Source organism: Herpailurus yagouaroundi, unplaced genomic scaffold (assembly GCF_014898765.1).
Source record: "Herpailurus yagouaroundi ecotype Mexico unplaced genomic scaffold, PumYag 140, whole genome shotgun sequence".
NCBI lineage: Eukaryota > Metazoa > Chordata > Mammalia > Carnivora > Felidae > Herpailurus > Herpailurus yagouaroundi.
Window position 1 is genome coordinate 43,627,870 of NW_024412395.1, and position 14,486 is coordinate 43,642,355.

A 14,486-nucleotide genomic window follows, 5' to 3' on the forward strand; every position below is an offset into this window, starting at 1 on the left:
TTCTTTCTTTCTTTCTTTCTTTCTTTCTTTCTTTCTTTCTTTCTTTCACAGTTATTTCAGTTGATGTAAAAAGAAAGGTTTAGGAGTAAAATCTTTATATAAATAGATTTCTCTTTAATTTGTCTTTTGCTGATTATTTTATGCCTTCTAAATTTAAGTCTTTATTATTTTTCCATAGAATGTCAAGCTATGTGTTGACCATATTGTTTTCAGTAAGTATGCCAAACCCACCATTTCATCTCTCCTTTGTTTGAATGGGTACTAGTTGATTAGAAGTGTTTTAGCTCCATCATTCTGAAGATGGAGTGTTTTCTTTTGGGGGGGGTTCTTTGAAGTCACCAGTCCCACCTCCTTCTGCCCCTCCTCCAAGACCTCAACCCCCACTTCCCCCCAGCCCTCCTTTCCTGGAGTTTGAATGTACAACCACCTCCCAGATGAGGTGGCTGTGGAAGGTGGTTCTGGAAGCTCCAACCTCCCCAGCAGGTTGTCCATCCAATCCTATGGCTTCTCTGAGTCAAAAACTTTCAGGGTCCCCCACTTTTTGTCAAGTCTCCAGTATGCAGTGCCTTCTGCACCAACAGTCGAGGTGGCTCTCCAGAACTCTAAATTCTTGCCCACCATGCCTGATTCAGGGGCCAGCAACACTGGCATCACCCAGGGGCTAATTCCAAACTCTGAACCCTGGGCTCACCCCTTCTTGCTGGATCACAGAGCTACATTAGCAAGGTTCCGGGTGATTCTATGCACATTTCATTTTTGAGTAGCCCCATGCTGAGGAGTTCTTCAGAAGCACCCTCTGTTTTCTGGTGCTTTTCCTGCCATTTAATCTTGGATGAATCTTTTCTATTGAATCTTTTTGAATATTTTCTATTATCACCCTATATATTTTTTAAAATGTGAAATAAATCAGTCCTGGTGGATTCCCCCATCCCCCACGAGTAATTAGCTCTTAATGGAAAAAACGAGCAACCAAATAAAAACGACCCGACTGCATTTCCTGCTCAAAGACCTCTCCCCACCCCCCACCCCCCCATTCTTAGTGGTTTCTGCACATCATCCAGGCTCCCAGCACGGGGACTAGGCTAACTGTGGCAGGGAGAAGGTTAGAAAAATCCAAGATTTCTCTTCCGAGTCTGAAGTTTCAGCATTTTACAGCCAACCCTAATTTTTTTATAGTCATCTCAGATATATTTTTTACTTCTTTGGGTTAAAGGCAAAATATATCAGGATATCATTAAATTAAACGGGCAATTAATACTTTATAGAACAGAGTTCCTAACAAAATTAAGCTGGGGTATGGGGTAGCAATACTGGTTTTTTTTCCAAAGGCTTCCTCTTAGCAGAATTAAATTTCACATAGAAGGGTGCTGTATTTGAAAACAAAACAAAAAGTAAAACCAGCAGTTCTCGTGACAGACTATTTCACAGACAAAATAAACTTAGGTTAGATTTACATATAATATAAAATGTGTATTTTCAGATCAAGTTGTCACGTTTGGAGAGAGTTTTATTGGGGTTTCCATGAGCAGTTCTGTTCTGAAAGAAATTCAACTTACTTGTTTCATTCAAAATAATGAAGTCCAGTTTTTTTGAGGGCATCTGGACCTCCTGCAGCATTTTATCCAAAGCTGAATTGTCTTCCAGGACCCTCAGTTCTAAATAAATATTCGAGACAGCAGTCATTCATTACAATGTGACGAATATGGATTGTGCAAGGCTGTAATAAGTGGCAATTCACTGATGGACTATGCATTCTTTTTTTAAAATAATTTTTAAAGTTTATTTAGTTATTATTGAGAGAGAGAGAGAGAGAGAGCGAGCACAAACTGGGGATAGGCAGAGAGAGATGGAGACAGAATCAAAAGCAGGCTCCAGGCTGTGAGCTGTCAGCACAGAGCCCCACATGGGGCTCAAACCCACAGACCTTGAGATCATGACCTTAGCGGAAGTCAGGCACTTAACCTACTGAGCCACTCAGGCACTCCAAGGGACTATGCATTCTTTAGATTAGAAACCTTGAGTTCAAATCATGGTTCAAACACTCTAAAGCCAAAAAAAATCCCACTATGCTAAGTACATGTTGGTCCTATTCACACACACTTTTCTAATGAGCAAACGAAAGGTGAAATCTTAGAAAGTACCTTCATCGTTGCTACTTCGGTGTAGAGTATAGAGGGGCAGACCAGGGCCTGTTAACATAATCAGGGAAAAATGTTTTAGGTGAGATAAAGAAAGAAAAGGAGATAGCATAGTTTTCAAAAACGGCATTTGTTACCATTTAACTTTGATATCATTTTGATACCACTTAGCTTTGATAGAATAAGTATCATAGTGGTATAAGGGGCTTACTAAGTGGTAGCTGGTTTTTTCTTTGAAATAAGTGCAATTTGATTGTAATAAGTATTACCGGAAAGGCACGAGGATCAGGAGAATGAAGCAGAAAATGAACCTCTGGCCCTACTGGGTACCTTGGGCATGCTGCTTTCAATTTCCTCATCTGTGAACTAAACCAGCAGACCCCTGACAGCTGCTACCTTTCCTTCCCCACCCTAAGTCCACAGTCCTGCGATGACCACGCCCACTCTCAGGCCCCGCCCCTTCAGGGTGGAGCTCTGGAACCAGCCCTCCCCCCCTCCCCGGGGAAGGGGCAGATTCCCCCCCGCCCCCCGCCCCCCCCCCCCCACTACGGAATCCCGAGCCAGGGGGCACATCTGCACAGTGCCTGACTTGGATAAGCTATTCCTTTCTGGCATGCAAAAGTGTTTTTCTCACATGAACATATCTTCACTATTTATCCCAACTGTAGTAGTTGCAGACTAGAAGGTAATGTATAAAAAAGCTATTTGGTGAGCTATTTAATTTTCATGCATTTAGATAATATTAATGTTTTACTGGTGATCAGAACCACAGTGATAGCATTATACAGACCTGGGTTTGAACCCTGGCTTACCTGCTGTGTGACTTAGGACAACATATCTATGCTTCGATCTCTTTACATACAAAATGAGGGCAATATCTACTTTATAGAGTTTTCTTAGGAATCAAACAAGACCACAAATATAAAACTTCTAGCACAGTTCCCAGTATGAAATGCATGCCCAAGAAGTGGTGACTAAAAACAGTCACAGAAACTAAAATGTAATAATAAAGAAACTGTGCTGGTAAAGAAAGATTCAGTTAGCTGGTTTGGAGGTCTCTTTTCGGTGAGGGGACGATTCTTCCCAGAGTATCCAGATTCTTTCATTTTGAGAAGTAACCTAGCATAGTGCTTATCCGAGTGCTTGGGAGGTGGAGACCTGGGCTTGGATCCTGTTGTTCTGCCGGTGCCACCTCTTATTAGCTGTGCCACCTGTGGAAGTCCTGTTGCCCGTCCTTGCCAAGTTTCTTCATGTATCATAAAGAAAATGAAAATAGAACAGCAACAGAAGATGGAACAGTGAGCAGGTTGGGTGACAGGCACTACCCGCATGTATTTTGTCATTTAGAGGGGCAAGTGCATAAAATAATAAAAAATCGACACTAAAAAAACCTACAACAAAAAATCTAATATATATCTACCTCTATCTGTCTGTCTGTCTAAAACAATGAACTACCTCTATTATACATAGGCTCCACTGTGTGTGTGTACTTGTGTGTGTGTTCAAAAGCAAGCCATGCAAGTCTCTTGGCCAGAAGGGGAGGAAAGGTGGTTAACTCACCACTTAGAGCTTGCAGAGAAGGGGACTTCAGTGATTTCAAGAGCACCTCAGATTCAAGAGAAGAAAACTGAGCAGGGCAGCAAGAATGTCTCCCAGATGGGACAGAGAAAGGGACAAATGGGCAGACTGAGCCAGGAGGGTGGTGAATGATGTCCAAAGAGAAGAGGGAACGTCAGCCGGCGAGTGGAAGGCTGGAAAAACGTGCAGCCTAAGGGAATGTTAGGAACCGCTTTGGGTAGACAGACAGACATGGTGATGCTGTCTTCCCTCCCCATGTCCATTCACACTTACCTGAACATCTAAGTTGATAGTACTTTGCCTCTTTGCTAAATGATACAGAATAGTACTGACACCTCTCTGGTTTCAGCTCACAACTCAGGCATGCCACTTTCGTGTAGTCATTAAGTTGGATTCTGTGAACCAATGGTGGAAATTAAGTGCTTGATGAAAGAAGAAATGAAAAGATGGAATTGAATAATGCCATATACCAGTTTCAAAGCTATCAGAATGTCAAAGCAATGCTCAAAAACTTCTTTTTAGTGTGAGATAGATACATGAATTAATTCGTAATAACCTCAAACCTCCTACTGTTTGGAAATAACATAAAGCATCTAATAAAGCCATTCTCTTTTGGTGACATGTGGAGGTTTGATTTATAAAGGAACCAAAGCTCTTCTAGAACAGAAACTAGAACTTACAATTCTGGTTAAGACAAGGAAAAAAAAAAACAACAACAACAACCCAGAAATTGTTCTTCAGCTAAAAAGACTCAAGTCAACAACTTGGTGGAGCTCTTACTTATAAAGATTTCTTCCTCCTGGCATTCCTTTATATTCATTACTAATGTAGTATCTGGGAAGAAAACAAATGAGATGTATATTAATTATGTTTTTAAAGAAAGTCAAGCACACTTTGTTTAACTCAACACCAAGCATTAGTTCTGGCCCTTCTTGTATCATTCTTCCCTGCTCCCTCTCCCCCAGAGGCCATTTTCCCCCATTATCTCTAAACAGGAGATTGTAAACAGACTAAAATATCTGAATGCAGGTATTGCTCCCTTCATTAAAGTGACAAGTAGAAACTCAAAACAAAACAAAAAAAAAGAAAAAAAGAAAAAAAGTCTCTTATAAGAAAAATGTGACTGGACAAGTAGCCTGAAGTTGAGAGCCCATGTGTACCTATTTTTTCCCATATTTTCTGTTCTAGAACACAAACTACCATCTTCCTGAGGGCCACAGAGCCACTTCTAAAGAGCACCTTCAAAGACTGCTTCGGGCAGGGGCAAAAATCCTCCATGGTGACACCCGATAACGAATTATAAAAGTGCCTTAGATTCTAATGAAAAAGAACACTCCTCAATTCATGCCACAATTCGTGCATGGTAGCTGACAGCCTCTGCAAAGCTTTCCATTTTCCAAAAAGCGAGGCCGAAACATGGACAGATATAAAATAGCCTTTGCAAGCCTTCCAGAATTCGGTGACAGTTAACATTTCACGAAACGCCCCTGATTCTGGTTCAGTGTTCTAAGACGTTTAAGAAAAAGAGGCTACAGCTCTTCTAATGTAAAGCAGGTAAGAGCAAGAGGTAGAGCCACTTGGTGGCAGGGTATCAAATCTGCTAAGCATATGTGAAAATCATTAAGGCTTCCGTATGTTAAAAAGAAAAAAGTACTGAACACATTCCAAATAGACTATTCTTTATTTGTAGGAGATTTTCCCCTATTTCTGGGCAGAGAGGGTGTGATTACAACAACTATATTTACATCCATCCGATCGATTATTAGAATACTCACAGGTAATCAGTGGTAAGAGCTTCTATCCCGATGACTTCCCAAGCTCCTTTTGTAATAAATGTGCAATCCTAACGGAATTTTTTAAAAAGAGGTTTATGAAACTCTCTCGCCAAAGTTAAGTGGAGGGTTAAATCATTTATAGCAACAGTTCAGATGATCTTGGGCCTTTTTGGGTGTCCCCACCCCATCCCACTGTACTCTAGATACTGCTTTGGAATTTGAATTAATCAGATTATTAGTACACCTTGATCGACTTTACCAAGTGATTTCCACATCAAGTTAGTTGCATTAAAAAAGAGATCAACCTGAAGTAAATTATGTAGGAATACTCACTTTCTTATCTATTTGGAAACGGCAAATGTGTTTGTAGCCATCTTCGTTGCTGATGATCTTGTAGAAGTTCCTCCCGTCAGAGGTAAAATGAGGTTCCGCAGGCCTAAACTAGAATAAAATAGAAACAAAAAACACATTAGAGCACATTAGTCTCATCTCAGCACCAACTTTAATTTTTGAAAGTCCTCTCAACATCTCTGCCCAAAACCCATGCTTCATTTACTTGCCAAATGAAACCACAGTGTCTCAAAAGAAAATTCTCCTTCTAGAAAATGCAGACAAAAAGAGCTCTCTCAGGGAATTTTTTGTGCACAGTAAATGAGAGAAAGCACATAAAAAGGCTTACACAGGACACTCAACACAGAGCAGTGGTATTGTTATCTTTGGACATCTCTCTGTGGATGATAACTCAAGGACTTCTGGCTACAAATGGGCAAAAATCTGTTCAGTTTTATGAGGTAAATTTTCTCAATGTCACAGGTATGCTTTCTTGAAACACACTATTATTATTATTGTAACTGGAAGTTTGTACCTCTTAATCCCCTTCACCTATTTCACCCATCTCCCCACACCCCGTCCCTCCCCACAACCATGAGTTGATTGCTTTCTGTTTTGTTTGTTGGTTTGAAACAGACTATTATCTTTACTGTTTCAGATAAGAAATGGTTTGTAATTTGAGGGATTTATTCCCTCTTTTTAAAATACATATTTCCTTTTGAAAGCCAGGAAGTCTTTAACCATTTCTGGACTGGGTGCTATAAGGAATGTCTGTCGTATATTTCACATGGAAACATTTTTATAGTTACCATTTTTATGGTAAGTCTTTTCATTTTGCTAAATAGGATCAACAATTTACCAAAAAAGTAGTTGTATGGAAATATACTATAAAATTTCCATTTTTCACAGTTCAATAAAAGATAGTTCTCAGAACATAATGTAGTTTAAGCAGAAGAGTATCTATCCCAGCCTGAAAGGAATATGTCGCCTTACGACTACATTTGAGAGCAGGTAGGAGATGGTCTTTTAAAATTGTTGGTTCACTTTACCCTAGATGTTTCCTCTTTCATCAGCTCCCATTTTGGGAAGGAAGAAAAATGCTTCCCTCTTCTATTTAGTGATTCAAAGTGGATTCATTTATGGAGCAAGCTGAGGCGTGCAATACACTTGGTGTTCTCATTACAGAGCTCTGAAACACATTCCCCTCTCTAGACCTGTGTTCACAGCCTTATCTTTTTAATACATTTCCCTGTTTCCCCTGGATGGAGTTGTGCCTAGTAGAAATGTGTGAAAAGTGGCATCTGTCTGGTTAAATACAGAGAGGAAAAAACATATTTTTTTCAAAGAGTCGTGAGGAAGTGTAGCGTGTCTCTTGCCATGGAGGAAACCACTTTTCATGTTGGCAAACCTCTCCCCTCTGCCCAATCAATGCCTGAAGAAAAGGGACGTGCGAATGCTATCGGAACTCCGAGCCCAGCTGGAAGGGGTCCTGTTCCTGGACCAGGGGCCTCCCCTCTATGCCCTGAGAGATATGAGTGAAATCTTTACACATTTTGTTCCTTTGTTTCTGTCTTAAAGGAGACTTAATAGAAGTGGTCGTAAAAATTAGGTGAGATTTGTTCATCGTCTTTCTATGAGGTGCTGCAATGGCTGCACTTCCTTTGTGAACTTGTTTCGTTCCATGGTCTGGTGGCAACACGGCTGGTGATTCTGCCCAAGGCGGAGCGCAGCAGGAGCGAGAAGCGTGACAAGTCCCTGCGGGTCACCGTGCTTTCTTGGATGAAACTCTGCATCTGGGGCCTAGGAAAGCGTGAAGCCACACGAGTACTGTTTCCTCCAGAGGGAGGTACACAGCAGTGTGGTGTGTTTGCCGCTGCGTTGCTACTGGATATAGTCCCATCTCCTTACACATTGGTGTAGGCTGTGGATGGAAGCCATGTTTTCTGCCTCCAAAGCACAGGACTTTGAAGATGAGGTCAATGAGCATATTTGGCATCTTAGAGGCTTTTCAGCACAGGTTTGCTTTTTACTTTTCAGGACCTACAGTTTGCCTCGAGTATGTCTTCTGTTTTGTCTGCTATTAAGTTTTAACTTGTCCTTTTACTTCTTCCAGCTGAGCATGTTCTATATTCTGTATAAAAAGATATCTCTGCGGGGGGCATTTAAGTATTTTGAGAAATAGGTCAAGTAATATTTCTGTTAATAGCAAATAACATAGGGCCCTCATTTGGTATATTTACATTTTTTTTTTTTTGAGAAAGAAAGAGAAAGAGCACGTGAGTGCAAGTGGGGGAGGGGCAGAGGAAGAAGAAGAGAGAGAATCTCAATCAGGCTCCATGGCCAGCGTGCAATCCATTGTGGGGCTCCATCCCACGACCATGAGATCATGACCTGAGCCAAAACCAGGAGTTGGATGCCTAACCTCCTTGAGGCACCCAGACACCCCGGTATATCTACATATTAAATAGCTCTGCGTATCTGATCCATATGAAAAAAAACAAAAAAAAAAACAACAAAAAAAAAAAACAACATGACTCTTAACCACTTACTCTTCCAACCCAGCCAGTGGTACTCATTTCAATGTGTTCTTGTGCCTAGGGAGAGAAAAATACAGGGACAGTGTTCCAGAGAGAAGTAAGCTATGCATTCTAATTCTTTAGCTGCAATTCATGGTAATACAAATGAAATGGTACTTAAAATAGTTGAAAACTGTCTCCATTTATATATTTGTATTTATGTTAGGACTGTTGCATTAGAACATTTACCTCTCTTGCCTAGGGCTCTGTCTCCATATGTGGCCCTGGAAGGTCCATCAGCATTTTCAATTCAACAGGTGCAGAACAGAAGATGATGTCATTTATCTTGCCTCCATCCCCACCGGCTTGTTCCTACACCTTCATTCTTCTGCCTAGTGCCACCACTCACCCAAGCCAGAGATGTGGGAGTCGCTCTAGATGCCTCCACTACTCACAGCCACCTCCTCAGCCCCTGTCTCCTGGTTCTTTGACTCCTCTCTTCCTTCTCCACGGTTACTGCCTTAGCTCGGGTTCTTGTCTGATTTCCCCTGGTTTGTTGTCATGACCTCCTGGCTGAGACCCTGTGGCTCTTTTCTTCTTCTAGTCTGCCCTCCACCCTGCTCAACCCCTGGCTGACCTCACTTGGCAACAGATGGTTCTATCTCATGATCCTCTTCTATTTAACACCTGGAAATAGCGCCCTGTGTCTTACTAGTCAGTCCAAACTCCTGGGAATGGTGCCTGAGACTCAGTCTACCCCCACCCTCAGTTCTCATCATTGTGCCTCAACCCAACCCTTGGTCCTCTGGGAGCCCCAGACCCTGCACACTCCAAGCCATTCACTGGATGCCTTTGCACAGCCTCTGCTCACAGGGTCCTTGTGCCCTTATCTGCCCAGGCTGCTTTAGTTCTTCCTTGTCATCCCCCATCCCCTGTCCCCAGTTGAGTGGATCGCCTTCTTGTGCCCTCCATTACCTCTGTACCTTGCTTATACCCTTTTAGGTCACAATATCTTGATAGTAGGATGATATGTTTTACAGGAAACAAAAAGCTTGAGATTTTTTTAGTTTGAAGTCTGGCTGTCATGTGACCGAAGCAAGCCCCTTAACCTCACTGAATCTCTGACTCCACTGTGAGTCTTCAAGAAATGGTATCTACTATTATTCATTATCATAATGGTAATCCCTACTAAAACATCAACATTTTGGGGACAGCATGTTGTCTAATTTGTTGTTGTTGTTTTTGTTTTGTTTTGTTTTGAATCCAGAGCTGTGCACAGAACTTGGGACACATTAGGTATTCAATGTTTGCTGTATAAATGAACAAAATGAGCACATCAAGATACAGGGTGCCCAAGCTTTCTGAGGCAAGAATCTTCACTATGTCCAACCAGGATGGGAACAGGGAGGGAAGGTGTGTAAGCACAGAGCCTATTACCAGGAAATGGCTTGTAGAGGTGTGCTTGACATATTCCAGCAAACCTTCCCTGGGCTTTGTCCCTCCTGAGGCTGCTGGTCCCCAAAGGGGCTTTAATTCTGATTCACCAGCTTGGCCAAACCTTGAAGTTTCTTGTGGGAAACCCCCCAACACCCCAAGCACCTCAGATTTGAATTAACACTTGCCTTTGTCTTAATGTTACCACCCTTTCAGCCGGGTAGGTATCTATGTATGTTCTAAAGCTGTTTACTGCTTAATGATAGTCACAGTATGGTAGCAGATTTGTGGCCTTTTGAATCTTGCTTTCTTTCACACATACTCAGCCAGTCATTTGCCACTGCCCATATTTTCTCTATGGAAACACACTTCATGGCCCTTGCAGCCACTGGCCCTCTTGAGCTTTTTGAATTTTGACATCAAATTCTGTCTTCTGGGTTTCCAATTACCATCTCCTCCCCGAGTGATAATATCCATAACTAAAACAGTATGACTAGTGAGTAAAGGTGAAACGGAAGTGCCACCAGATATCAGATTCTCTAAAAGTTAGTCAAAACTTACCCACTGCCTCAGGATCTGACAGTCAGAAAGAATAGAAACTCAGAGTTTATTTCCTGATTCCCAATCACTCACTTTGCCTGTTTTCATACTGTCCTTGGCTCACATGTAGCTTTAGAAGCAGAACATCCCCATTAAACCTTACCGCTGAGGAAATCCATTTGCCGGTGGAGTTATTATAGTCACGTATATCCATGACTGAATAGTTCTGAATCCTTCGGAGCCATTGCAAAGAAATTCTTTCTTCATTTGCCCACGTTACATCACACAAATAGTAATCCCTGGAAGGAAGGAAGGAAGGAGAAAATGGAGGGGTGGAGGGAGGAAGGGAGGAAGGAAGGAAGAAAGGGAGCAAGGGAGGAAGGGAGGGAGGGAGGGAGGAAGGAAGGAAGTAAGGAGGGAGGGAGGGAGGAAGGAAGGGAGGGGAGAGAGAATAACTATTTCCAGACCTTGGTACAGACAGACATTTTACTCACTGAAATCAATCTTAATAGGCATATAATTTAAAATCGTTGTTGAAAGCATTTAATAACACAATATTTTACTTTTTCTGAAAGCTTAAAGTGTAATTTAGTTTTGAATGGAAATTAAAATATATCTGACAGGAAAAACAGTAGCTAACATCAAGTAGTGGCTTGGCAAACGTGACTCACACCACAGCTCGGGATTTTTCAAGTCCTCAGCTTGGCCTTTGGTGGTGCCAGGAAGTCAAGGGTGACATTTTCCCATCTCTTTTCTGCTGTCTTGAGAGAAAATTACAGGGAGGCCAGAGACACTGGCTGAGATTCGAATATTTTCTGGTAATTTGACGTGCTTCTCTAGAAAATTCTTGCTTTTAGGGTGAAATTACAACTGACCTTTTTCTCAACTTCATTTTCAAAGGGGAAAAAATTGACCCACGTCGCTACAAACTTTGAAAATCAAATAATTATACTGTAAAAAAATCTTTTCTCAAGACTCAAAACATGAACTTGTGGAAAAAAAAATAAGGAACCTTAACATAAAATTTATACAACTGGAGAGATCTCCAGCATTGTGTCTTCCTCCAACACATACCTTTAAGCAGTTTTGGAACTACCTTTTGATTTGTAGTGAGATGCATAGAATTCACAATTTAATTTTCTGCTAGCCTCCCTAAATATTTGCTCCGGATCATTTATATTTTATTTTATTTACTCTTCCTAGCCCCCAGTGTGATTTTGAACAATGATTCTTAAATCACTCCTTTCCGCTGTCTGATCAAAGCCTTATCCCCTTTTCAGAAAAATTCCCAAAGGATTTTTTCCTCCCCTCTCTTCCCCTCTGGCCCATGGCCATATCCTCTTCCTCACCCTGAACGCGCTAAAATGCTCCTTCGCTCTTCCCTTCCCAGGCTGTGACCACCCCCTCCTCGCATCTTTTTGCTCTCCTTACTTGACTGCAAGCTCTCTGAGGCAGGACCACAGCTGTCTTGTTCACAGGGTGTCCCCAGGCCCTAGCCGAATACCTGGCACAAAACAGACACTCACCGAAATTCTTGGAAGGCAGCACTGAAGGGAAAAATCCCATCCTATTCTTTGTGGCTTAAATAGCTCTGTCCTTCCTCAGAATTCACAGACCGTGTCCTACCTATCTCCACTCCCCTCACGGACACTAAAGCAAACAGCCACTGTTTATTGAGCACTTAGGATGGATCACCACTTCGCTATCCCCCTTTTATTGCTGGGGACACCTCCTGTGTTAATGTCCCCAGGGGTCCTCATTGTCTCCGCTGCTGGTGGCAGGTACTGAAAGATCACACCCCTTCACCCAGCAGCAAAGCACCACCTTCCCACATATAGGGACTCCTCTCCATTTCAGCCCTTTCTTTTGCTTATTAAGAACCGGTACACCATCAGTCTGCATGGCTGGTGTCTCATGAACACCCTATGAGCTAGGTCCTAGCTGCCCTCTTGGTTCAACCTTCAGTCTGAAACCACTGCAGTGCTCTGACTTCCTTAGGTCTTCTTCAAATATCCACTATGCTTTCTTAGAAACCCTCTTTTTCTACACTGATATAACCAGTCTTAAAGTGCTTACCACTAACGACTGCCAGGCTGCAGGGTGTGAGAGTGTGAGCCCCTCTTTGCACGCACAGGAGCAAGGGCGCCTCACTGGATCCAACTCTTCTGCCCTGTGCCCAGTCCTCAGGCATTAAATGAGAACATGGTAAGGCAAATAAATCTTCCCGGGAATAAGGAATAAATACTTACAGAGGGGACTGCAATAATGAAATGCAAGGGAGAAAGGAAAACTTTTGAAATTAACTTTCTAGACCAGGGGTCTGAAGGTTTTCTTAGTATAGAGCCAGACAGTAGATCTTTGAAGCTTTGCAGCCCACATGTGCTCCGTCACAACTACTTATCTCTGCCTTTGCGGCACCAGAGCAGCTACAGACAATATACAAACAAACGACTGTAGCTGTGTTCCAGCGAAATGCTGAGGTTTGAAGTTCATATAATTTTCACACATCATGAAGTATTATTCTTCTCGTGATTTTCCTCCCCAATTACTCAAATTGTAAATTCCTTCCCCATCACTCAAAATTGTAAAAACCTTTCTTACTTGCAGATCATACAAAAACGGGCATGGGGCTGGATTTGCCAGTGGGCCTGGTGTGCTTATCCCTGCTCTATGCTAGTGGTTCTTACTCATAGATCAAATCCCTTTATAAACTGGATGAAAACCATGTACCTCTCTCTAAGGGAAAAAAAAGCCTCTTCACATACTTGCACACATTATCTCAGGGCTTCCTGGGCATCGATTAGGACCAGGGGCTCTAAAAAGAGCCTTCCCTTTTCTAAAGTGGCCTAGTAGGGGGAGGGGGCCGGAAGGGGGCGGGCAGAATACTCTCTAACATGATTAGTGGATCACCTGGTACAAAGTCCTTTTATCTACTAAAAACCATAAATTATGCTCCAGGTTTGGAAATCAGCAGTAGAGAAATAACTTTTCCCCATTTGAAAAAATGGAGTAATGGAATTTAGGAAGTCTGCCAGGAAACTCACATGCATCTGGCACCTTCCCTGCCCATTTCTAGATCAAAGGTTCATGAACCTGTATCTTCCACTCCCTCTGTCACTCACTGTTAGCCAGAGGTGTACTCTGTACCCTGTGATGCCTCCAGAATGGCCTTTCACCAGCAAGGGGACGGTACATTTTGAATTTTCATATAAACATACTTCCGCTTAATCACAGATTCTCTTCAGGATTTGCAATTAAGGGGAGACAGAATGACGCTGCATAACCCAGCCCTGAGCCAAGATCATGCCAGTCTGAGATGTCAATGACTCAAAAAAAAAAAAAAAAAAAAAAAAAAAAGTAAGGGAACCAATGACCCAACTGCACTTTTTATTGAAAGGTTTAAGTCCCACTTAAGACCAGAAAAATCCAACAAGCAGGATTATCAACTATCTTGTGTGCTATTTGCTGATTTTATTCTGTAAAAACAGGGAGGCATGTACTGAGGAGACTGGTTATGAAATGGTGGGTAGGAGCAGAAGAGGGCTTTCCCTTGAGCCAGGTTAGGCAGAGTGATTCAACAAGCTCTTCTAACTTCTGGGACGGTATTAGACCAAGGAGAATATGGCTGACTTTAATATTAAAGCAGTGGAGTAATTCCTGGACATAACAGTAGGAGTTCAAACCCAAGGGGAGTCTACTTGTGCCTGGAACTGTTCCAGGGGCTCGACATAAAGCTCGTGGCACCCTATGAGGTAGGAACGCTAGAGTTCATGTTTTACAGACAAGGAAAGGGAAATGTAGAGAAGTTAAGTAACTTGCTCAAGGTCACACACTGGGAAGTGTTGGAGCCATGATTCAAACCAAGCAGTTGGCTTCAGATTTTCTGTTCCCAGTCATTCCCTCTGTAGAACCTCTACCCATCCCTCTGGTGAATATTGTTGGCTAGCTTCGACCCGCTTGCATTTTCTTCAGGATCGAACTCCTCACTCTATGAGATCTATTTATTCCTACAGAGTGTGTGTAAACTAAACAGCTGAATTTTATAAAGCAAATTGTATTTGAATCTACTGGGAGAGACTTGCTTTTGAAGGTCATACTTGTAAAGTGTTGGCTTCTGAAGAGTAGGCATTTAATAAATGTCTGTTGAGTTACATTAATTCCCCTAATTTGTGTAA

At 42.1% G+C, this 14,486-nt stretch overlaps 1 protein-coding gene across 3 annotated transcripts in view; it reads right to left on the bottom strand.

Annotated features, from left to right (window-relative positions):
- The window catches only part of DPP4 (dipeptidyl peptidase 4), a 109,062-nt gene that overhangs the window by 21,453 nt on the left and 73,123 nt on the right, over window positions 1-14,486 (bottom strand). For 2 of the 3 annotated variants that reach the window (XM_040475193.1, XM_040475192.1), the window contains 8 exons: window positions 10,475-10,610; window positions 8,371-8,415; window positions 5,825-5,932; window positions 5,492-5,559; window positions 4,497-4,550; window positions 3,990-4,111; window positions 2,142-2,189; window positions 1,557-1,655 (listed from right to left, as the gene is read on the bottom strand). In XM_040475193.1, coding sequence (XP_040331127.1) covers window positions 1,557-1,655; window positions 2,142-2,189; window positions 3,990-4,111; window positions 4,497-4,550; window positions 5,492-5,559; window positions 5,825-5,932; window positions 8,371-8,415; window positions 10,475-10,610 — 680 coding nt within the window. The remainder of the gene's footprint in view (window positions 1-1,556; window positions 1,656-2,141; window positions 2,190-3,989; window positions 4,112-4,496; window positions 4,551-5,491; window positions 5,560-5,824; window positions 5,933-8,370; window positions 8,416-10,474; window positions 10,611-14,486) is intronic. The other variant, XM_040475194.1, reaches the window with a different exon arrangement.